The sequence below is a fragment of the Myzus persicae genome, unplaced genomic scaffold, assembly GCF_001856785.1.
Source record: "Myzus persicae strain clone G006 unplaced genomic scaffold, MPER_G0061.0, whole genome shotgun sequence".
NCBI lineage: Eukaryota > Metazoa > Arthropoda > Insecta > Hemiptera > Aphididae > Myzus > Myzus persicae.
Window position 1 is genome coordinate 461,482 of NW_019100691.1, and position 26,820 is coordinate 488,301.

The following is a 26,820-nucleotide window of genomic DNA, read 5'->3' on the forward strand; positions in this document are numbered from 1 at the left end:
TTATATTCATATTTTGTTTTATTTTTTAAATATGGGTGTGTGATTTATGCAAAATATAAATTTTCACCAGACGCATATTTAGAAAACTTAATATTATATTTAATTTAAATGCAATGCGTAATATATAAATAGTATATTATAATATCTCTCAGTGGCTCATTATTTAAAATAACTGTTAGTAGTAAAAAAGTGTTTACATAAATCCCCTCTTCTTCAAATTCCAATAATGCCTTTATGTATGAAGAAATCATACTTTATATTATGTATCTTTTTATAAGGTCATATCAATGCCATCACGAGACAGATACAATTTTAGTAATTTAAGTATTAAGGTGTAATTACACATCTGTAATATTCTCTTAACAAAAATTAAAAATATGTCATAAATAAACAAAACAATTCATAATTTACTCAAACTATTGAGTCCTATGTTCACATTCAATTATTGACCAATAATTGTTATTGTATACTAATTAATAATCATACATTATAAATGTCTTCTGTCATTTACACTTGAAGTTATTATTAATTGATTACTATGTAATTTTAAACTTTAATTTAATCAACTAGTTAGTATACTCCACTTTAAATTTCATAATAGGTCAATAATCAACATATTTACACATCAAATGTTTTAATATGGAACCTATTTTTTACTCTCAATATAATATACAAATAAATAACTGATATCAGTTCACCGTCCTCTTAACTGCATAAAAAAGAATATTTTTACAAATATTATATTATTGTAAGTGTTGATATTTCTTCTATGGTATTTGTAGTTCATGCTATAGTTCAACAATAAATATTTATGTTGCAATACTTGCAATTAATCAATTAAACATAACTATTAGTTCATTACTTTTAGGAAAAATGTTGCTTCACTCCAATAGGCTATAAGGTTACTATCTCTTTCTATTTAATAAATAAAATGTATATTATTATGAGCCGATTGATAAAAGTTGACCTATGACACAAGCATTAAAAAAATATATTTTCACTCGAGCACTGGATAGACTGAAGAATCAAATGCACAGCAGTGCGATAAAAAAATATTTAACTTTATATATAGATATTTTAGTATTGAGTCTTGCATCATAATGATTATTATTGGTTAATGATAGTGACATAAGTTGTTGAGCCAATCTTTTATTAAAACAATTAAGTTGTTATTACAAAAGTTAAACTAAGCTAATTGTTTGAGATACTGTCAAAATATGTTTATGAACCAGGAACTAAGTTCACATACAAAGACAATATAAGAACAATAAGGAATTACTAATCAACATAACAACAACTCACTTTATAATGTTGCATGAACTTATAGCTGTCGTTTGTCATCGCTGGCTACCTTATGTTGAAATAAAAACTCATAAAAATTACACATATTAAACATTCATTAACATTTTTTTTTTCAAATTGTACAGTTTTTTGAAAAAATAAATATAAATATTGCACACATACACACAATTGGACAAAAATATTTAGGCTGTTTAAAATCCATAACCTTATCAATATTAACAAATAAATATTTTCTTGGGTATGGGAAAAAAATATTAAAAAAATTATTAAATCAATATGACTTATAACATTATTTTTACTTATAAAATATGGTGTGCCCATAAAGTCCAGTCCAGAACAACATTTGTTTCTGATATTGTTGTTGATAAATATTTATGTTACCGCTTATGATAGAATATTAGAAACATTGTCAATAACAAAATTTTCTTTGATCTGGACGGGTCTTAAAATAAAACAAATTATATTATACTTAAGAATTATGATGAAGATTGAGGTTTTGTTAAATCATTATCCAATATGTCTGAAGTAGTGTCGCTCAATAATGTTTTAAGGTCAACAGATTTGGGGAGTTCAATTTGTGATGTTCCTAAAAAATAATGAAACGAAAATCAATTTAAGTTATATATAATTTTTAATAAATATTACCAGCTTGTGCCATGAATAGTTCTTTTAAAAATCCTAGTTCTTTACTTAAAAGTTTAATTTTTTCTTCAAGCATATCATTCTCAGTTTTTAATTGGTTCACACGTTGCAATGTCTGTTGTGTGCGCATTCTACTTTTAACTCGACTTCTTTTAACCGCCTGACAAATTAAAAATATACATCAATAGGTAAAGGCACAGACAAATATGATACAAGAGTTTAAAAATACCTGATTGTTCTTGTCTCGTTTGCGTCGGTAGTCGTCATCACTGCTATCGCCTTCATCTCGTAACATGGCTGATAGAGCCATATTTTTATTTTCTTTATTTTTACGAGCCATACAACGCGACACACGCACTCAAGTAATTCTAAAAATCAGTGTTAACAATAAATTACTAAATGTTACAGTAAGAGTGAAACACCAATGTCGCAGTGGTAAAAAACCTTAAAAAATCGTTGCGAAATCAAAATAATTGTTTAGAGAATAAAATGGCAATTATTGTAATTTCGAGGACACGGGAGAGAAACGTGTATAGATGTCTCTAGGACACTATTGTGTATTAATTATTGGGTCATTGACGATGTGTACAATATATATGTACGTTATACGCCGACGGCCGAGCAATGTCAAACTGGATTAAGTCCGGCGATCACACTTACTCGAACAGAGCACCGAAGTCTAACAAGTAACAGAGGATCGAATCCGGTGTTGCGAAAATGAATGGATTTTGCAATTGTATAAATTTGCATCAATTCACGAAATATTATTACTATTATTATTACGACGTTAAATACTAAATAGATACCGCTGATACCGTATGTAATAATGTAGAACTTACAGATAACGGAGGGACATATCTTATCGGTGCGATGATTATTTTTCCGTTTTCGAATGCGCAACAGTATGGATGGAATTCTGTGGTCGAACCACGGGTGTAGTGTGGTTGTAGATATCAGCACAGAATACCGAGTATCAGAGTCGGACCATTTAATCTATTCTATGGGTAGGACCGTCCAAAAGAACTAGCCGTCAGTGAATTCGTGTTGATTTAGTTGGTTATTTTGTCCTACGTGGTGGTTCACACTGATGATAACAACATAAATGTAATTTATTGCAGAATGTCGTGATAAAAAATGAATACCCAACTATAACTATATTATATTGATTGCAGTTTTAGCTATGAACTGCAAATTACTATTTAGTAAATTTGTGTACGATTTTTTATAATATTATATTTGAATAATATATATTTTTATTTGTTATATAAATTTGTATAGTTTGTGTTTAAGTATTATTAATTTTGTGTAGGTTCCACCGTGATTACCAAACAGGTACATACTTAATGTTTGCTTGAAACTACAAAATTTCAGAAATCAAAAATTTTGCATTTTATTTAAAGATTTATCAACATGCACACCGATCAACAAGTAAAAAAAAGATTACGAGATGAATTTAACGACATTGAATCAAAGAGTATGTGGAACATAACGTTCAGAGTAAGTAAATTTAATGGTTGTAGATCTAATAGGTTTATACTGTAGAAAATATAATGTCAATGTGTTTGCTTTGTACTCTACTTCTTTAATTTTATAAATTATGAATTGAATTGTTTAATATCTGAAAAATTCAGTTAATATACTTACCCATAGTTTGTGGGTTTGTACTTACTATACAAAATAAACATAAAAATGCTAATGATACATTGTAAACTAAATTAAAGACCATTATGTACAAATGCTTTTAATAACATTACAGTTTGGTAATACTCAATGCCTATAGACAGATAGGTATTTATTTATTATTTTTTCAAAAAAATACTATTTAAAATGACAATAGAAGTTGAGAGAATATCACTCAATATTAATTTTCTTCTCTCTTGGACCCACACAACATAGACAAAACACATTCATGCAAAACAAATTTTTTATGTTTTTGAATCATCTTCATCAGCAAAGATTACAATAGATAATATTTTGAGGATTTGACGTATCAGTACAACTTTCAAAATAAAAAAATGTGTGCACATTTAAGAGGATGCTACCCACGAGTTTTTTGTCTCCGTTTTACCAACTTACGACATAGCAAATTTTCGTTCATTAGTTTGAATAGTGTGCCGTTAGTTTTGATATTTGAGCGAATGTAAGTATTATCAAACTTTTAGGTAAGAACATTATTCATGCTGAAACGTTGGCAGATTTTTGAAATTTTCATTTTCAAGCAAGATACAAATATGTGAAATAACTCAAATCAATAATGCTCATATCTCAATTGGAAACTAAACTATTCAAAAATCCGCAGACGCTTAAGCATAGATAATGTTCTTAAGTAAAACGTTGATAATAGATCAATTCACTCTAATGTCAGAACTAACAGCACATTATTAAAACTGGTAAACGAAAATGTTGTATGTTGTACGTGTGTAAGACAGAGACAACAAATGCATGGGCGAACGGCAAGCCTAATTATTAAGAACAAAGGCAATATAGGATAAAAAAAGTTTTGAACGCACTTTATATAAAGTTGTTCTGCTGGTATAGGTGCTATTCACCATATTCAAGAATAAAGCTAACAAGTGAGAAATATAGAGCTCATATTATTTTTAATTATTTATAATTTTATTAGATAGTATTATAGTAAGTTTTGCAAAGTAAAAAAATAAATTCTTAAATTTTTATTGAATACCTAGATTAAAATAGATAATTAACATTTAATAGATCTTTTGAAGTATCACTTTCACATTAGATGTAATAACTAAAGAATTATTTTATTTACCAATTTTTCAGTTTGTTGAAGTAGAAAGTTCAAAAATTAAAAAAACATCTGATGAAGCAAAGAAACCACAGAACAAGGCTCTAAATAGATATCAAGATGTCTCTCCTTATGATGAAACTAGAATTATCCTAAAAAGAGGAAATGTATCTTACATAAATGCCAATCTTGTACAAGTAAGAATAAGACTTATGTAAAATAATTTTAACTTAAGTAATAATTATTATCTGGAAATAATTTCACTGTAGGTATTTAGTTCTTTACATTTTATACTTTGTTCAACAAGATGAGACTAATCTCCAAGTTAACTCCTTTACAGACAGAATATTTGTACCTATTGAAAATAACTATAGAAGCAAATCCACCAAGCGCATTCAATTATCTTGATAGCTCTTTAATCTATTAACAAAGCATTTATTCAAATTCTAGAATGTATTACTTAATTAGTATACTTAAATAGCACATTTTCAAATACTAAAATTGTTAATAATTTTTCAGTCGTAACATTAACTTGTTTTAGATTCAAGCAGAACTATGAATGTATTGATTTTACAATGATTCAGATTTATTTGGATTTGTCATCTACTTTTGAAGCATTATAAAAATTTAACTTTGTGGGTGGTTTTTGGTAGCAAATTTGATCTAGATGGTACTTTGGGGGGGATTTCCAATCAGAAAAACAGGCATTTTTACGCAAAACTTGTTTTTGAGAAAATTAATATTGTTTTTATTTTTGGTTTACCTTAAAACAAATAACTTTAGATACTTGCAATTTTCACCAAAATGTTTATATTATCATTTTCTGTACAAAATGAAATGTTCAACATTTTTTTTAAGAATAAATGCTTAAAAAATTAACATATGGTTCCTCATAAATTGTTAATTTGACCCCTTAAAAAAATATCGAAAACTTCTGCGCAATATTTTTTTGTTTAATCGTTTAAAGTTATATTGCAAACATTTTTTTTTATACCTAATATTTAAAAACCATGAATTAATATACATTCTCAGTTAATAAGTTGATAACAATATAATAATATTATTATATTGCTATGTAGTCAAATTAAATTATTTATATTTAAAGTCTTTATCCACTGTATGGCCTCCATCGTAATTTTGTTGATACAATTGATATTTGATGTCAAATGCGACTTCTACTTAGACAGTTATCTATGCTTCATGATATGTCATTCCCACAATCCAGATTGTGCATTAATTTAAATTTTCCAACTGTACATCATATAGTAATTAATCTCATCTTCCATCTTCAATTCCTATTTGATTTAAGAATGCCCATTTCTGATGTTGGTGAATCATCTTTATATACAAAGATATGTTTTTATATTTTGTTTATATAGGTATGTAATTGTGAAAGGCAGTATATCCTGACTCAAGGACCTTTAGAAAACAGCACTTCCCATTTTTGGCTCATGGTATGGGAACAAAATACCAAAGCCATTGTAATGTTAAACAAAGTTATCGAAAAGAAAAAAGTAAAATATTTAAACTATATTCCAACTAATTATTAAATTGTACTGATGAACATTTTTTTTTCCTTAAGCTTAAATGTCATCAATATTGGCCAAAGAAAAAAAAGGATAATGATAAATTTGTATGGAATGATGTTGGTCTATCTGTAGAATTTGTCTCTAAAATCAATCATGGATTTTATGCATTAAGTGTTTTAAAGTATGAATCAACCAATTATGTTTGTTTAAAAATATTACATTGATTTTTTCCTCAGGCTTAATGACTTAGATTCAGGAGAATCTCGTGAGATTTATCATTTCCATTATACTGATTGGCCCGATTTCGGAGTACCTAAAACTCCTACGCCTTTTTTACGTTTTCTCAGAGATGTTAGACGTAGTGGTAGTCTTGATCCATCTCACGGACCGATTGTCGTTCATTGTTCTGCAGGAATAGGACGTTCAGGAACATTTTGTTTAATAGATGCCTGCCTTATAAAAGTGAATAAACTAGATGATTAAATTTTAATTTAGACCATAAAAAAAATTATATATTTAATATAGATGAATACACCAGAAGGCTTAGACTATGTTCATATACGTACATTATTAGCAGAAATGAGAAAATGTCGGTTAGGACTTGTTCAAGCTCCAGAACAACTACGATTTGTTTACCAAAGCGTTATCGAAGCACTTGATTCAGATTGGGAAGCAGATAATGAGGTAGATATCATTATTAAAAAAAAATTTATTTTATGTTATTATTCAAAAGATTTTGATTCATCATTTTTAAATATATTAATTTTAAATTACCTATTGCTCTTTCAACTATCTCAAACTTTATTTTTTTCTCCATAAACTGTGCTTTGTTTTCTTTATTATAATGTAATAAAATGAATACATAATACTTAGATATTTAACAGTTATTGATTTGTAAAGGTTGACTGACCTGTGGTCATATGTTAGGGGAGATTAAGAAAAAAGAGCCTAATTGGGCTGAAAACCATAGTTTTTATTTATTGTATTTATTAAACATTTGAAAATAATGTATAGCCAAATAATATGCACTAGTGTCATTAGCACTTAAATTGGTGAACAGTTGAACTGGTGCCAAACATACTCATTGTTTTTATTAAGATGCATATTTTAGCAAATAAAACAATTATTTTTTTTAAGAGAAGGTCAATATTTTTTTGGAAGTGGGAGATTAGACCATAGAACTTACTTATAACTAAAATATATGTTAGTAATTTTTTTTTTAAATTATTTAATTAAGTTTTTTAAGATATTTATTTTATTGAATAGGTCCCAGAAATGTATGCATTTAGTATTTTCATATTTTTACTAGGTTGTCCACAGAGTTCTTAGGTACATTGCTAACTTAAATCACATTTTCTGTTAATATTTTTTAAATTAAATCAATAATATATACGATGTATGTAATTCATATAATATCCTAAAAAGTATGTGTTCGAAAAAAATGTTAGCATGAAAATAAATATTAAATTTATAAACGAAAATCATGTTAAAAACTAGAGTGTACATAAACAATAATAATTTGCATATTTGATAGTTTTTTATGTATGAATTTACAATTCCTAATAATGATTAAATAAAAACATAATTTTAGAGCAATAGCATTTGATAGAATGGCACCAAGTAGCCTTAAGAATTTTAATTTAAAATATTAATTAGGTAGATTTTTTTTTTTGAAAACAGTAAAACTTAATTTTTATTTTAAAATGTTGATACTAGTATCCCAACATTTTAACTACTAGATCTAGGTTTTTGAAACTATTATTTCTTAAAACAGTGTTATGAATACCCTCCTCCCCTAAATCTTTAATGATTAGTTTTTAATCTGTTAATAACAATGTATAATTTGTATGTGTTTGTTTTAGGATAATTTACCTAGTCTAGATGGCTCGTTATTGAATAATATAAGTGAATCAGACTGCGAAAGTAGCGATAGCGAATTAAGCAGTGAGGCACCTCCTTTACCGCCCCCGCGTATGGAATCATTAAGGCAGCAAGATGAAGATGATTATGATGATGAAGAATCATTAGTGTCAGAATCTGATAGTGATGAAAATGAATCAACCCCACCACCATTACCACCTCCTAGAGATCTCGATTTATCTAAACCTAATGAGTATGATATTTCATTAATAATGTTTAAAATAATGAATTTTATATTTTATTTGTTTCATTGTAGTTGTATGGAGACAACCAATACCAAAGACGAGCGCAATAAGAACAAAGTTGAAGGAGAAGCAGAAAAAACAAAAATTATGGCTGACAAATTAAAAATAATGAAGAGAAAACAAAAAGAGCAAGAAAAATGGGAACAAATCAAAAGGTCCTGGTTTTATCCATTGAGAAATTTAGGAATTGGAGTTTTAGCCCTAAGTGGTGGTGTAATGATTGTCGCATACTTGATGAATTATAAAAAATAACATTTTTTAATTTAATTATTTGAACTCGGCTTTACAATTTACAAGGGCATTAACTGACATATTCAATGTTTGCTTTAATTTAAATATAATAAGTGGTATTATAGATGACAACCAAATATTTATCAAAATAGCTATACTTCCATTTGAATAATTAAGACTGAAAATAAGCATTATGAAAAAAAAAATAAGAATAAAGCCAAATTTTTTCTTTGATTCTACCTTAGTTTTAATTTGTTTTATAATTATAATTAAATAAAATTACATAGAATTTTGTCTATAAAACAAATTAAAATTATCTTTGTGGATTGTAGACGTCGAGCTTTATAAACAACAATAAATGTAAATAATTTCAAATGGCATAAATCATACCATTTTACTTTAATACTTTAATTTAGCCAGTAACATGTGTAAGTAAATAAAATATCTATTTTCTTAATGAATTGATTAAAAATAATCATTCCGTAAATTATTTTATACTGTCTAATAAAATAACACTATATTATCGAGTTAAATTAAGCTTAACACAGTTTATATTTGAATAAAAATATAAAATGTCAATCTACAATCACAAATTGTGGTAACGGAAAAAAAACTGATATGACATATTATGTTCTCTTATTTTTTTAAAATTTATATTTAAAAAATTTCAATAAAAATAAGAAAAACTTTAATTTTAAATTACATTTAATTTCCTTTGGTGTATTATTAGTTTTTTTTTTAATTATTGTTTTTGGAATATGGATGCTACTGTTAAGATAATTTTTACTTGAATTTCATGTTTAATGTAAATGTAGCTTATAATTATGAACATTAAACACAAGGATATGATTTATCAAAACATGTAAAAGAACAATTTTAATTTGAAAAAAAATTAACTTATCCAAATATATAATTTATTTTTCATTGAATCTGCTTGAGCTTAACCATACAAATGTTTTGTTTTTTTTTCTACCCAAAAATGTAAAAATTTATTATTCTTAATATCTAGTTTATAACTAAACAGTGTTACTAATATTAATAGGACATAAGCAATTTAGGTTTAGGATATTCAATTATTTTTATTAAGTATTTTATAATGCAATGATAAACAGTAACTTAAATATTTTAAATTATATATTGATCAAAATATGTACTACTGTCAGAATATAAAAATTATCGGAAACAACTATTATTATTTTTATTACACTTATGTTAATTACCAATTTATTATTATTCTACTTAATATGTGGTTTTAATAATTTTATGGTAGGTAAATAATGTTTGCTCATACCGTAAAGACTGTTTACTTGCGTTTAAAATTTCAACTTATTATAAAACAATTAAAATGTTGACAATACAGATTTATTTATTTATGATTATGCTAGGTAAACATTATACTATATGTTATACATTTTTATAATATTTAAATTTAATCAATACTTAATAAATATCTTGAATACAATTTAATATTAGAAAATGTTTTGTTTTACATTTCTAGGCACTGCAACAATGGAAAACAAAGTAAAAATAAATGAAATGGAGTCGTATTCTTCACATTTTTTGAAAATTATTTTATACACTTTAGAAAAATAAACACAAATAAAATATTTTTTTTTTGTTGCTAAAAACAAGTCTAAAACATGTTTTTACTTAAAATATAATATACATACTACTATATGAAATTACAATATAATGAAGATATAAGTTTTTAACACTAAATTAACTATATAACTATGTCATTAATATTTTTGGCTTATTATATAAAAAGAATTAAGGATTTTTGTTGCTAAAAATTATATCTTAATAATATTAAATCTAAAAAAAAATGATGTGTGTTAGATAGAAGTAGTTATAATAATTGTTTTTAAATATTAGTTAGTCTTTATTTTTATAATTGTTACTGATCTTTTTAAACAATAAATACTAGATAATTAATATAGTAGAAGATATTAATTATTAGGAAACAGTTTTTTTTAATATATACAACTTTGAGGTTAAACAAATGTTTACTTTTCAAAAGTGATTTGAATTTAGTATTGTCCACTTAAGAATTGATCTGGCCACTTAACTAAAATTTTGTCTGATTATTTAAAATATTGATTACCTGTTCAAAATTCAAATTAAATATCTTAAAATTTGGCCCGATCGATCTTATTTTCTCAAGTAACGAATTCAAACAAGTTTTCAGAAGTTTTACCTCGTTATCTGGTCTATCGGTAGAATCAACAAAGAGTACATTAAAATGAACAAGTGATATTCAAAACAGTGGCTAATCCATAATCGTAATAATCTCATATGGCAATATTTTTTTATAAAGAAGCACTACTGCGGAAAGAAATATGGATAGCCGCAGATAAACTACCTTGGCACCTTGCACATTTATTGATGCAATAATTGTTGTGATGACTCACTGTCCCCTTAAGTATACCAATATTTGAAAATTGGCACTGCGTTGCCTTTTACAGTTGCCAGTGTAGAATGGAGCATTTCACCTTGGAACATATGAAGTCATATTTGAGAAACTCTACGGGGGAAAATTGACTAAATGGATTGGTTCATCTAAGAATCCAGAGTAATGAGAAGAGCATTATTTTTTCTGAAAAAAATAAAAAGTTAATGTTAAAAATATATGAATTATATTTTAACATTTATATACATTTTTTAGGTCTATAATGTTGATCATATTATGTAGGTAATGTCTGATGATAAATAACTAATATTTTGTTTTAGTAGGCTTGTTACACAGCCGCTGGAACAAGAACTGGTTTCTCGCGGTTAGAAATTAGAATTAAACAGAATTAAAATTCGAAAAAAAAATGAAAATGATGAACAAAATCTAATCAAAAATTTTATTTTTATTCAATCTTGTGGAACAATATAAAATTCATAAAATTATAATATGAATATTCAATATTTTATTTTTAATTTAAATCAGAAATTTTGATTTTGATTTCAAGCCCTGCTTGTGGAAAGTAGGTATTAATACAAATCAATAAATTAATTTTCGAAAACTCAATATCGTACATCTATTATTATTTACTAAATACAAGAAGCTATAAAAAGAAACATACAATTACATTCCTAGTACAAGATCTATGGGCTTATACTTTATAATATCTGTAATCTATGGAAATCGCCAATTGTCACCATTCATTGGAGATGATTTACAATTGTAATAATTTCAATGAACAAAAAAAAAATATTACATCAATAGTCGAACGGGTCGTTAAGATATATTTAATATAACATGTGGGTGGTACTCTCATAATTCGTAACGTTCAGGTTATTTTCATAAAATATCTCGATACTTTTAAGTTTCAGTTCGGAACGACATGAAAACGGATAGAGATAAGTATTAAGTGTTAGTTCGGCGGTGGCTTATAGATTGGCACAGCTATAGTCATAGAATAAAGACAATATATATATATGGCTTTAGTGATCACCGGAAGAGTCAATATTTAAGCGTAAGTTTGTTTTCATATTATTTTAAGGCTTACATTTACTTTTGGGACTTATATTAAATATTTATTACCAATCTGTTAACTGGAGGTCTTAAAAACATATAGGTACCTACATATTTTTACTCCCAAAAGCGTAATTTATGAAATACACGAGCCCAAACAATCCAAACTCCGTCTTTGTTTTACCACGCCAATTATACGTAGGTACTAATTTTGCCTATAGATTCTATACCTATATCGGGTAACACATTAGGTTTGGTCGAAGTATTTAAAACAATGTAAGTATACCATGGGCGGATAGGCCTGCCGGCCAACCGGGCATTTCCCGGTGGGCCCCCCTTCGTATTTTGGGAATGGAGCCTTTTTATGGTTAACGCAATGACACATTAGTATTATATAATCACACAAGAAATTTAAAATTTGAAATATTATATTATTTTATATTATAATCTTTTATTTTTTAAGTTTTAAACTACAAATTATTAATTAACACTGGTTTTGTCAACATTTGAACTTTAAATGCTTATAAACAATAATCATTCCTATGTATCGTTAATATTTTAGCTATAATAAAAACTTATATAGTATATACCTATTACATTTTTATCTTTTTAACCGGACAAATAATTTTTTTATTGACATTTGTAGGAAAACAACTCAAACTAATCAAATACAATTGAAGTGAAGACAGTTTAACCAAGGTTACCAAACAATTTTGACAAATTTTCTTTTTTTTCTGCAATTATTTTAAAAGTACTGGAGGATTTTTAATTTTGACCTACCAAAAGTACTAGGTAACTAGATCGAATTTGCTTTTGAAAATATATTCGAATAATAATTCAAATATTTGTCGTACTGATTATTTGAATAACTTATTTGGAAAAACTAGGTATCGAATAATTATTCGTTAGTTTTTATTCGTTGCCAACCATCACTAAATATATAATATAGGTGCTTATTAATTATTATGATAATTATAATATAATCATGTATTCATGTAGAATATTAACTAAAAGACACTATATATTTTATAGGTATCTTAGTATAATGTTTACACTTAATAGCATTTAGCAGTATAAAATAAGTAGGGGTTGTCAAATAAATTTTCTAATATTTTTAAAACACAAATTGTGTTTCTTAATGTGTCTATTACATTCATAATTTTCAACATTATTCAAAGTGTAAAAGCCTAACTTAAACACTAAACTTTTATAATTAGATGTACTTAATTAATAATTGATAATGGAAAATAGATGTTGTTATAGTATATTTTATGGATTTTCTAGATGTTAATATTGCCATAACAGACAAATCATACACGTCCAATATTTTGTTTTGATATTGTAGGTAATATAATTCATCTGTACTTGCGAGCAACTTTTTTTTCATGTGGGGCCCCTTTTAAAAATTGCCTGGTAGGCCAAAAATGGCCACCCATGAAGTATACCTATTTATGTATCTTTATATTTTAAATATATTTATTAGTATTTACATCTGTATTATCGTTGATTATAGTACTATACCGTCTATACCATAGTCTTGAAAAACCTATAGGCATACAATATTTTACTTTACCTTAATTATTATTTTTGATTATAATATAGTGTAATAAATTATATTATACACTTGTATTGATATTATATGTATATTATTATCAAGGCTCCCAGACCACAGTCTTAAAACTTACTCTTTTCTAGACATTTTCAGAAGTGAATTGGGTATGGTTTAAAAAATTGCACAGTAGTCGATCAACTAGTTACATAAAATTGGAATTATTCATATTTTTTACGTTTCTACGAAAAACATGCTATATAAATATAATTAACGTCACTTAAGACAGGCGCGGATCCAAGGGGGGGGGGGGCAAGGGGCAAGGGGCCAGGAGACTCTGGTGAATTTTCTATTATATCTATTTTCGGCATACGATAAAATGCATCTGTTTTGCCGATAGCGTTACCGCCGTGTCCATTTTTATCGGCCGCCGTCAAAAAGCTAATCTAATAATCTAATCGAATATTTAAACTTGTTTGATGCAATAAAATGTCTGGCTGCTTGTAGTACCTATCTATTTTATTATGGACGATTTTTATTGTGTATTGATAATTTGTTATAGTTGACATATTGGTGCGATACAATACGCACATAGTCGCTGTAACTGTCGATAATCAACATCAAACGTGACACGTGTATAATTGTATTGTTATTTTATTAAAATGTCAAAGCGTAGTGCCGATTTTATGCAAAATTTTCTTAAAAAAAAATGTTTCATTGAAGACAATGAAATGGTAGACGACCCAGATCCCATTTCGTCAAATCAACCAATGAAAAATGTAGGCATAGATCCAACATTAAATCAAAACAAAGGTACTGTAGAAAATATAATTATAGATATAGGGATCGTATTAAGTTCAAAATCAACAATTGATGATTTTACTAAAAAACAGTTACTTTAAAACCATTGGAAACCACCAATAGGTTACAATTTTCCTTATTCAAGCCACACAAAAAATGGAGTTCTTCGTAAACGATTTTTGAAACATGGACATATAAATAAATATTTCTGGCTTGTTCTTTTGCCTTCAGAAAGTGGATTATTTTGTATTTACTGTTCTATTTTTCACAATAAAACTGGTCATCGATTTAATAACCTTACTCCATTAAAGTAGTTTTTAGTATTTAGTAGTTGAACCTTTAAAGAAATTCGCTAAGTTATTGGGAAAGGATGGTTACCTCGAAACGCATGATAATAATTATAATTTGTACCATAAAAATTGTGTACTGAACGGAAAACAATTTTTAAAATCGTATAATAATCCAGAGCTAGAAGTAGTAAACCAAATAAATTCACAGCGCATAAAACAAGTTCAAGAAAATAGATCTAGACTAAAACCTATAGTTGAAAGTTTGATTTTTCTCGGGCGGCAAAATATTGCTTTACGTGGTCATCGCGATGATGGAAGCGTTAATGATCTATCTGATAACCCATTAGAGAACGAAGGAAATTTTAGAGAGCTTATAAAGTTTAAGATATTATCTGGAGATATCGCATTAGAAAATCATTTAAAAAATGCTGAAGCAACAGCTACTTATATCAGTAAAACGACTCAAAATATTCTTATTTCGATAATTGGAAATATAATTTTAAAAAATGTATTGAACAAAGTAAATAAAGCAAAATATTTTAGCGTAATTTTCGATGAAACAACTGATATATCTAAAACTTCACAACTGGTTATAGTTTTACGATACGTATACGACAAAACTATAAATGAAGATTTTATTAGATTTATAGACTGTCATAAAAATAACTACGATAAATCTAGGGTCAATACTGAACCAAAAATGACCGGAAAAATAATAGGAAAAACTGTTATACATGTTTTAGAAAATTTAGGATTACCTATGAATAATTGTATAGGAATAACTACAGATGGGTGTTCTGTGATGCAATCTGAAAAATGCGGTGCAATTAAATTATTACAATCTCAAATGAAATTTGCTATAAAATGTTCATGTTTTAGTCATGCTCTAAATTTGTCAATAATAAAAGATTGTAAACAAACATTTGTTAGAAATGCATTTGGAATTATTAAAGAAGTAGTAAGTTTTTTCAATACTTCAGCAAAAAAAAATTTTGTTTTAAAAAATATTTTAAATAGTTCATTAAAGTCTTTATGTGAAACTAGGTGGGTCGAAAAACATGATTCCATTATGCAGTTTTCTTCGAATTTGGTTTTAATTATTGAAGCATTAGATAAAATATCTGAATGAGACGATCTTGAAACGTCCTCAAAAGCGTCGATTCTAATAAAATCATTGTCAAGTGCGGAATTTATTTTAACATTAAATCTTATGTCCGATATATTTTCAATAACTGCACCAATAAGTAGAATGTTGCAATCAAAAAGTCTAGATAAATTTTCGGCTTCTAAATTAATAAATAATGTACTTATTGTTTTAAAAGAAAAACGGAAAAACAGTGCTGAAAATTTTAATTTAATTTTTAATAATAGTATACAATGTTTGGAAAAAATAGGAATTGATGACGATATTAAAATCCCAAGAATAACAAAACAAATGACTAAAAGAGCTAATCCACCAACTAAAAAACCAGAAGATTATTTTCGTATCGTTTTGTTTATTCCATTTTTAGATGACTTAATTACCGACCTTGAGTACAGATTTGATGAAAAATCAGTGTCAGTGCTTGATTTAGATATAATTTTACCAACTTTTATTCATAATAAAGAAGTTTTTAACAACCAAAAAGAAATCCAAAATAAAATTAACAAAATGATGGCACAATTTTGTGAATTAATATCTATAAATTTGAACTTATCGGAAGACCTCGTGAAAAAATATTTTGAAGGAGAGATTCAATTATGGCATACATATTGGACAAATGAAAAAGAAATTCCAAAAACATCATTAGAAGCTTTTGAAAGATGTGATTCCGAAACCTTTCCAATTATTTATAATTTTTTTCTTATACTCTTAACATTACCGGCCACTTCAGCAACTGCGGAACGAAATTTTTCTTCTCTTCGCCGACTAAAAACTTGGATGCGATCAAGAATATCCGAAGAGCGCTTAAATGGACTTGCATTACTTAATTGTCATAGAAATATTAGTGTTGACTGTGAAGAAGTAATTGACGAATTTGCCAAATCTAAAAGACGAATGGATTTTGTTCTGTGATCATTTTTTAATATTTATTATATTTTATTATTAATTATTATTTATTTTATATTACCTACGTATCATTATTAATTAAACCATTTAAATAACTTATCTAATTATTGTACTGATAAACTGGAATTAAATATTAATATTTACCTATTAGCTTAAATAGTATGAACAATGTTTTTATCAGACTTAAAGGCTGAAATTTTATTTAAGATGCCCCCCCCCCCCGTAAATAAGTTCTAGATCCGCGCCTGACTTACGAGTTGTTTTTTGGATTTATGAATCTGGAGATTAAAGTCTGCAGCAGTCTCCGTGTTGGCATATTGTATGTACCTCCCTGTTAGATATATCATTTAACCGGATTTATTTTTTTTGCTTCTTGAAATGCATTTTTATGTGGGCGTACGTGTTCCTCTCCTAATTTTTTCATTAAATTAACATTTAATTGATATTTTTGTTTCGCTTTTTAAAATACGTTTGCTTGCTAGCACCCATGTTAACCTTCCAATTTTTTTTTTTATCAATTTAACTCTCAATCGATATTTTAATATGAACAGTTTTAAACTTAGAAACACTATCTCGAGGTAACTTCTGAATAGCCGTTCTTTAAAGAGCTATACACTGTTTCAGAAGAGCATAAACCAGATTTACATAAGAAAACCGGTTTTGCCCGTGGCCGCCTGGTATGTTCTCTTTTGAAACAGGGTATAATTATTATGACTTATGGGTAGTTTTTAGAGTGTATGAATCTAGAGATTATAGTCTACAGTCTCTGTTGTATGATTTAACTATTAAATATAATGAATATTTTTGTAACAATTGGTCGCGACACTTAGAAAAAAATGTTGTTATTCATCCATCCAAATGTTGTTGTAATGGTCATTGATGTTCAATCTTGATGTCATTCATTAAATTTTATTTAGTAAAGGAATTTTTAAAATATTACACAAAGAAAATTCAGCTTATTTTTTAAATATTTAGATCATTTGTTTGTTAGATACAACAAATATAGGTATTTGCTGTACTAAATGTTAACTTAATCTAATACAAAGATTTTTTTATTCCTTTCAAATTATATCACTCACTAATATTATAATTTATTACAAAAATAGTCTGACTCCTCTGTAACCTAAACTAATTAACTGATTGACCTGAAGTTTGTATTTTTATTTTTTGCAATGCATTTGTCCGCGGGCGTCCATGTTCCCTTGTTAATTTTAGATTTTGAACGGAGCTATCAATTATATTGATTTTTCAAAGTTGTGTTGTTTTTTTTTTATGTTTGTATTTACCTATAGGGGCAAGAAAATGCTTCAATTTTCTTTAACATCACCTTTTCTGGTAGTAAAGTGAATCTAGTTGGTACTTGGGGGTCAAATTTTGATTTTTAGTGTAACTCTAAAAAAAATAACCGTATATAGATGACCTTTTCACTGAATGTTTATATGAGCAATATTTCTATGCACCAAAATATTTTCGAAGTATTCCATATCTTTTTGAACTATTTATTTATGAAAGAATAATTCGAGTTTTATTTGCTTTTTTAAAATTATTATCGATACAAAATTTTTCGCTCAATCTACAAACTTTAAAATGTAAGTATAATTTGTTCTAAATACATATTTTACTTATTTTTTTCATATTTGTATGCATCACCTACGATAAAGATAATACTATCTACACCGTGGCATCACCTTTGTCACAATAAAAAATTCATATCATTTTTCATAGCAATAAAAAAAACTAGAATTTTTACACAAAGTCGATTTTGTTTATTTGGTACGCCTCCTTAAAAACAAATAATGATAATGGTACTTGAAATGTTTACTAAAGGTTTTTGGTTTTCATGAAAATATTTAATACATGGTATAATTTCCAAAATATTTCGATTTTCTTTTGTTCTATATTATATATGTCTATACAATTTTTCATTCAGTCAAAAAGCTTGAAAATTGTATACAAGGTTCCTCATAAGTTGTTATTAGTGGAATATAAAAAAAAAAATTGAACCTTAATTCGACTTTTCAATGATAAGGTACACTCATCACTACTATACATTAGAGCAAATCTCCCATTTTTCTTTTTTATTGGAGTACATTTTTTTTTAATGATAAATATTAGTTAAAATTTTAGGAATTTGGTTTATTTTAATACACAGTAAATAATATTATACATTTGGTTAAAATAACTACTTGATTTTCAAAATATCTTCATCAAGTAAGCACAAGAATAAATTTAAGTGGTACTCGAGAACTTAAAATACCATTTTTAATTCATTTTATTTCTGTTTCTAGAATTATGTACTTTAAGTTTCAAGTTTCAAAATCACAATAAATAGTTTTGGAAAAATACTTCACACTTTATAAAATTACAAAATAATTTACTCGTCAACAAATAGTCTTTATAAAATATACAAACTGCAATACGTTAATTTTGTAAATAATTTAAAAATTAAATTAATATTTGGATATATTCATTAACAGTTTTGATTTTTTAAATTATTGATAGTGAACAAATAGTTATTTCAGTCCATATAAACTTAAAGTGAAATGAAATTTAAAAATCTAAGTTGAAATCATACTACAGTATACCTATATAAATATTTCATACATTTAGTATTTATAATCCTAGTATCTTACCTATGATATAGCAGTCATGTTTATTATTTTGTACAATACACATTTTTTGAACATTGTAGATAATTTACTATGATGCAAATTATTTTTGAAGGTAATGAAATTCTAATTTTCTCTTTTTGTAAACAGTATTTGAGTTTTGAGCAAGAAAATAAGAAAAAAATACTAAAAATAATGATTTAACTATTACTATTACTGTTGATAATTGTACAGTAGATTACAATAAAAATAAGACTTAGTCACAAGACAGGAGAATATAACCATTCCCTTTATACAAATTATACAAAATAATATTCAAGCTTTAAATTAAACTTTAAGTATCACTTTTCCATAGTTTTATTGTCTTGTCATTTTCTAAGGCTGCTGAAGCAATTATATTTGCTGTTGGATGGCATGAAGTACACAAAACTACATCTGAAAACCAATTTTAAACAAGTTAGATGGTGTTTACGGGTTCTATACTTAAATGTTTGTTGTACCCTCCCCGACTACAGCAGAGGCTTGTATGTCTTTCATCAATTACTAATAAACTGTACTGCTCACCTTCTCTCTCTCTCTTTCATAAATTTAAATTAAAAATACCTTTTTTTCTGTTGGTTTCTGTCTTACAAGGCGTAACAAACCAAATTTATGCTCAGCACTTCACTTATAGCTTTTTGTTAGTTTAAAAATTAGAGAGAAACAAACTATCACTATATAAATATTATGAAACTAAATGGTAAGAACTATAGACGTGAGTCAAACTCAAAAATTTGGTCTGGAATAGACCTTTTATAGCATTTTTTTAAAATCAAATAATTCAGCATGATGTTAAACTTTAATTGTACAATTTGTTCAACATTGAACCAAACCTTTTATTTAGTACCAAACTGCAGGTTAAGCTTGACTATTTTTGTTTTTGTCAATAAGACTTAAGATGCAACATTTTTGAATCTAGGTTATTTACCTTATTGAAAATAAATATCTTCTTTGTTAGCTACATTTTTTTTTAGAGTAGAGAAAATCAAAAATTGTTTAATTTTATATTCTAAGATAACAAATGCTGAGATATGTAGTATTATGCCTAAGTTTAAAAAGTATTATGGCAAAAACTATAACTTGAATATGAATTTTAAATAAGTTTACCTGTATGACCTTGTAATTTCTGTACAATTTCTTTTGATTGTAAATTCCAAATATATACCATATTGTCTTCAGATCCAGAAACTATCCACTAAAATTATATAAACAAACATAATAAGCATATACTTAATGTTTAATGTATGCATGTAACACTTGCCTTTCCACCTGTCACAGAAAAATTTGCAAATATACAGTATTTCTCATTTTTATGGCCAACATAAGTTTTTAAACATTTTCCTTTTGTATAATCCCATAATTTTAGTGTATTATCAAGAGTAGCCGCCAAGATGTACTTTCCATTAGGAGAGAATTTTACAAATGAAACTGGTGGATTGTCATCGTCAATAAGTGTTTTTAAACATTGACCGCTGGCAGTATCCCAAATCCGACTTAAGTAAAAACAAAACATATAAATTTATAAAACGCATAAAAATGAACAAGGGAATTTTTTTTTTAATATTACCATAAACCATCGTAACTACTAGAAACCACAAGGGATCCATCTCTATTAAAATGAACGGCACTAACTGGATCAGAATGCGCAGGAAGTGTTTTCAGACACTTACCACTTTTTACTTCCCAAATTCGTACACTTTCATCAAACTAGAGAAATCATCAAATTATATAAAACAAAGTGTTTAAAAATAGATTTTTTACTGTTACTAAATATTTAAACTTACAGAACCAGAAGCTATTAGATTTGATTGTGGATTAAAATTGCAACAAAAAACATAGTTACTATGGCCTTTAAGTGTCTTGACACATTTTGACTAAAAAATAAAATAATCAAGTGGTTTATTGATTGAATTAAATACATTTTAAATTTGTTAAGCCTTTTCAACAATTCAATTCTAATAATTTATAATTTAACTATCAAATATAATCCATATTTCTGTCACAATTAGTCGCGACACTTAATAAAAAAGGTTATCATTCATCCATCCAAATGTCTTTGTAACGCTCATTGATGTTCAATTTTGTTGTCAATCTATATATTTTATTTAGTTGTAGAATTTTTAAAATATTAAACAAAGGAAATTGTTTTTTAAACATTTAGATAATTTTTTTGTTAGATATAACAAATACTAAACTAAATCTAATAGAAAGATTTTTTTATTCCCTTCAAATTATATCACTCACTACCATTGCAATTTATATTAAAATTCCGACCTCTTTGTAGCCTATGCTAATTAACTGAATGACTTGACATTCACATGGGTTATTCAGTGTGCTATGTGATGATACTTTAATAAATTTCAAGTTGATTGGAGAGTTACAGCCTGAGTAATATGCAAAAGTATTTGCATAGTTATTAAAAAAAACTCAATTTTTTTACAATAATTCAACAATGTATATATTGAAAGCAGCGTTGCATATTTCCTCTTCCGACTATCGGACTATGCAAAATTGTTGCTGCACATTGGTTGCAATCACTATATGAACAGTGCGTGATATTGGGGATAATAATAATATTTTGACTCATTGTGTACATCACAATATTTGAACGATGAACATGAGTCTACACTGTACATACATATTTTATTTTATCGCATTACAGTATCAAAGTTATGCTTTGTTGTCTGTGGCCTGTGAGTTGCTGTGACACACAAACAACAAAGATATTTCATCACCGCTATCTTTTACTCGATAAAAAGAAACAGGTTAACAATATCAAAAATTGTAATAAAAAAATTAGTGATATCTCAATAAAAATACTCTGTCAATTACATATAAAAACCTTTCTAGGTATAAAAAAACAAACTCAGGTTAGAAAAGTTGGGATGTAAAAATGAGGCTAAGTAATTTCTAAATTAATTAGTATAGAAATTGTTTATGATTGCTTGTATTTGATGAAGTGCGATAATTGAATACAAATAATTAACTTAACTAGGCAGTTACTGATATTTACGACTACAACTAAAGGTATAATGCCAACATGAATATTTATATGTCCATTGTATATTGTTTTAGGCCAAGCTCAGTTAAACTATCATACTTTATCTTTTATCATAGCAAGGTTTTTACAAGTAGTTGACAGAGTGTTTGTGTTGGGATGGATAACCAAACATTAAGTTGTCTCTGTCAATTAACAATTCAGCAAATTTGGATTCAGCAGAACCAATATTGGGTTGTTAGCTGTAATATTAGAGTAAATTAACCTAATATAAATTATAAAGTTAAAAATATTTTGTGTATTTGTACTTAAACCTTTTTATAATACTTGCAAAGAAATTGATATATTGTAAAAAATCCAACACACAAAAACGGATAATTTACTTAAATTTAAGTTTTATAATAAGTCAGATCACTTTAATATGGACAACACAAAATTGGTTCTGCTGAATTAAACACAATTAGTTATTTTGTGTGTTTGCTAGAAGGATACAACACATGCAGGTTTGATGTTTTCTAAAAAATAAATAAAAGTGAAACATCTTATACTATTTATGATTAGGTTAGTAAGTTAAACAATTATTATGAAATAAATTCTTACCGAACTTAATTCCCAAACTTTTAATGTCTTATCATCGGATGCAGATACTAAAAGACGACTATCTGATGACCAACTGACGTCACTGATTCCTAACTTGTGTCCAGCAATAGACTTTTCAAACTTGCCATCATAAGCACCCCAAATTTTAATCAATTTATCAGCAGCTATAATTAATAATTAAAATATTGAATTGTTGTAATATTTTTACATAATCAAAATTATTAAATACACAAACTATAATTAAAAATGTGTTCATTAGAATACAATGCAAAAATATTCATTGTGAAACCAAATATATTTTACATAGGTAATTTAAAAAAGACAATAATTTATTGAAGAGTAAGATTTTGGTGACTTGTCTATTATCAGTCCGTTACAAAATTATACTCCCGCTAATTTTTAAGTTCTTTTATACTATTTACACATTATAAACAAACTATACTGCATTGTTTATTTTACCATTTGATTGATCCCAACTTGCATCGGTGAAAAAAATTGCATGTATTATTATTTGTCTTTAAGTCAGAGTTTTATTTTCCATGTTAATAATGACAATATCGGAGGTATGTAATTTATTAATATCGGAATAAGTTAATACATTTAATTATAGTACATTTTGTCTATAAAATATAAAAGTGGCTCCTATAATATTATGTTAATCTATTAGCAATCATAATATAGAATTATAATGAATCTTAAAGAGGTGAATGTACTATAATTGAAAATCTGCAATCGAGTTCTTTTTAACACCAAATAATTTTACATTCATATAATGATTATTATTTATAGTTTGTTAATAATGTGAACATAAAACATATTATTATGTATAAGGCGTTGTAGAGCATTTAAGTCGAATCTTAGTTACTAATGTGGACAATTGAATACGGAACACAGATTTAAACATCAATATATTACAAACTCAAATATAAAATGGAAGAAAGCAACTCACATGAGCTCGCAAGCCATTCACCATTAGGACTGAACTTCACTGATGATACAGCTTTAGTGTGACCAGCCAATGTAAATTTCAATGAGTAATTTGGTTTCTAAAATGTTAACATTTCTTTAAAACTTTTTGAACATAAAAGTCGTGGGAAAACACTATTACCACATTGCTGGAGGATTTTTCTCGATCCCTGGCCGGCTGCATACTTTGGCCTAGTGAGGGAGGGCACTGGGAACGTAGGGCCGCTCACAATTAATTATAGGTAAGTTCGAAGAGTCGATCCTGATCCAAGAATTCGGGTAATAAACTAATAAAATCCCTATGTCCACTGACCACAGGTATTATTTTTGGTATTATCTAAAAGCCGAATTCACTGTAGACGGTAGACACATCTAACAGTTGTGGGCCAGTATATAACTACAGTATTATACCATTAGTCGGGTTTTGGTTAGGTTTCGTGTTTGTTTACATCCGTAGGACCTATTAACACCGAGCTTTGATCACTGCCGTCCAATCGTTGCAGCTCGTAGGCATTCTTCCCCGATGAAGTGTCAGCATCGTCCTTGGAACAAAAGCGAACAAACCGTTCGTTCCATACTTCCATGATAAATATTTATTTTTATCAGTTTATCAATTGTGTATTTTTAAACTTTAAATTACGATATTGTGTTTTTTAATAACTTATTAACTATTTTAATTATGATTAATATAATAAAATATAATATTATAATTTATAATGAAAATAATATTATAATTTATAATGAAAATAATGTTATCGGTTTATCAATGTTATCACATTTTGATAACTGCAAAAAAGGGGCTAAATGTAGGCAATATTATAAATAGACACAAAAATTTTTTCCTGCGAAGATCCATTCGTTTATCGTAAGCTCTAATCACAGATATATAAACATTAAACATTCATATATATCTGTGGCTCTAATATTCATCTACTTTTTACATAGACAATAAAGATATGGATATTTATTATCTATACATTTTTACGAGCAGTAATCACCACGGACTAAGATATCTTAGCACAGAATCCTGTGATCTTAGTCCGTGGTAATCACTGAACTAAATATTTAGTTTAGTGGCTAAATTGCTAAAATATTCAAGTACGCCAAGTACCATACGGCATACATAGACATAGATTTATGTCATCTTTATGTTATCTATATATTAAACCGTGGGTTATTGAATATTAACTATAAACTTTGACATAGAGTCTATAAATAACTCGGAAACCAAATAAAACTTATTTAATAATTCATAGGAAAAAATTGTTATGATGTTTTAAATTTAAAAAAATTATTATCTGTTGACTATTAAAGATAACAGTCTGTATACGCTGTGTAATGCATTTTAAGTTTGCATTTTGGTAACCATTGACGGATTGACGCCATTAAGTGTTAATCAGGCATGGGCCATTTGAATGATTTATTATTTATAAATTATTGTCATTGCAATAATGGTTTTTTTCCCTCTGGAATTTTGCCGTACGATTTTACGGCTTATCGTAATATCATTTGACAATAAGTACCGACCTGCTCACTGTTCATGGTTGTGTAAAAGTAAGTTTTATATTTTCTAAAATTTAAGTGTAAAACTTTTAAGAGACAAGTGTGTAAAATGTATAACCCGTAGGTACTTTGTAACTTGACCACTAGTGTTCGTTTTAATTTTGAAATTCTTTATTACTTATTACTTACTCCTAAGTCCTAATTTACTTACATTTTGAAAACTGAGTGGTCATTATTTTGTGGTAACATAATTGGCAATAGCTTGCAATAATTACACACATGTAGTTTGTTTAAACACATGTTATTTATTAATTTGTATTATTTGAATTAAGATGAGTTCCAATGAACAAAAGGAATCGAAAATCACCCTTAAGACAACAAATTTTTTTTGCACCACACCGAAGAAAGCAAAGATAAATGATGAAGCGAATACATCAAAAAATACAAATGTGAGATATAAAAAATTAATAATATTATGCTCATTTAAATTCTATTTGGCTTTTGGTATCAATGTATCATATGGTTTACTAAATTCTAATAATAATAATAATGTAGGTATAATGTTATCTATTATACATTTTCATGTAAAAAAACATAAAATATAACTATATAACTAATAGCCAATAGATTAATAGGTAATATATCTATAATATTATTTTATTCACTATTCAGTATAGCCGTATCCGTATGCCCGTATACTGTACCTAAAGGCAATATAATTATGGCTGCATACGAATGGCGTCCCAGAATACGAAAATATAAATCGCGATATCCGAGTTGCGTCCGTTGTTTTTGCACAACACATCCGAATTGCGTCCGCGTTTTTCTCGCGACATTTATCGGAGTTGCATCCCGATTAATAATTGATTAGTTGGTGAATATTATACATATTTTCCCTTCCCACTTTGACAGACTGAGGACTGTCATTTGTATAAATGGTAGTTAAAAATTGTAATTGTATATTATAAATTATTTATTGTTTTAAAATGTAATGTTGATTTTGTAAAATAATTGTTGTATATATATAGATTTGTTATATTAAATTTTTGAACGAAGTCAAAACGTGTTATATTTTTGTTTTTAAATTCAATCATAGTATTTTTAATAAATTCTTCTTTTTCTACATCCTCTCTACGTTTGTTTCCTAAATTTGAACTTCGCATTTTAATATAAATATCATTTTGAACATTTTTCAATACTTCAACAAATTGGAAAATGTTAGGTTATGACGAATAAAACATGCCATTTAATTTCGAGTGAAACGATTCACATGCGCTGGTGGCACGCATTAACGAGTTTAAAAACTCGGCCCATATTGATGGTTGAAATTTACT

The 26,820-nt window shown here is 27.1% G+C and overlaps 3 protein-coding genes and 1 long non-coding RNA gene across 5 annotated transcripts; 2 read left to right on the forward strand and 2 right to left on the reverse strand.

Annotated features, from left to right (window-relative positions):
* Positions 1–1,379: 1,379 nt before the first annotated feature.
* LOC111041799 (CCAAT/enhancer-binding protein gamma) lies at positions 1,380–2,905 on the reverse strand. Of its 2 annotated transcripts, none has more exons than XM_022326226.1 (4): positions 2,605–2,763; positions 2,174–2,312; positions 1,948–2,104; positions 1,380–1,888 (listed from the first exon to the last, which is right to left on the reverse strand). In XM_022326226.1, the coding sequence occupies exons 2-4, from the start codon at positions 2,282–2,284 to the stop codon at positions 1,779–1,781; spliced, it is 378 nt and encodes a 125-aa protein (XP_022181918.1). In that variant the 5' UTR covers positions 2,285–2,312; positions 2,605–2,763; the 3' UTR covers positions 1,380–1,778. The 2 variants fall into 2 exon arrangements, with proteins under 2 accessions (XP_022181918.1, XP_022181908.1); XM_022326216.1 differs by lacking the exon at positions 2,605–2,763 and adding an exon at positions 2,784–2,905 and having other exon boundaries at positions 1,580–1,888.
* A 233-nt stretch (positions 2,906–3,138) lies between these two features.
* Positions 3,139–9,315, forward strand: LOC111041790 (tyrosine-protein phosphatase non-receptor type 2). Its single transcript, XM_022326206.1, has 10 exons — positions 3,139–3,156; positions 3,254–3,276; positions 3,345–3,441; positions 4,729–4,890; positions 6,073–6,207; positions 6,276–6,403; positions 6,459–6,684; positions 6,748–6,906; positions 8,085–8,335; positions 8,399–9,315. Exons 3-10 carry the CDS (start codon positions 3,355–3,357, stop codon positions 8,637–8,639), a joined length of 1,389 nt encoding a protein of 462 aa, XP_022181898.1. The 5' UTR covers positions 3,139–3,156; positions 3,254–3,276; positions 3,345–3,354; the 3' UTR covers positions 8,640–9,315.
* A 9,571-nt stretch (positions 9,316–18,886) lies between these two features.
* Positions 18,887–24,400, reverse strand: LOC111041920 (protein will die slowly). Its single transcript, XM_022326377.1, has 8 exons — positions 24,126–24,400; positions 23,967–24,063; positions 23,018–23,181; positions 21,204–21,293; positions 20,987–21,126; positions 20,681–20,912; positions 20,527–20,614; positions 18,887–19,815 (listed from the first exon to the last, which is right to left on the reverse strand). Exons 1-8 carry the CDS (start codon positions 24,165–24,167, stop codon positions 19,715–19,717), a joined length of 954 nt encoding a protein of 317 aa, XP_022182069.1. The 5' UTR covers positions 24,168–24,400; the 3' UTR covers positions 18,887–19,714.
* Positions 24,401–25,373: 973 nt separating this feature from the next.
* LOC111042139 lies at positions 25,374–26,407 on the forward strand. The gene is made up of 3 exons (XR_002605399.1): positions 25,374–25,537; positions 25,819–25,935; positions 26,159–26,407. It is a non-coding gene; the product is annotated as an uncharacterized LOC111042139 (long non-coding RNA).
* The last annotated feature ends 413 nt before the right edge of the window (positions 26,408–26,820 follow it).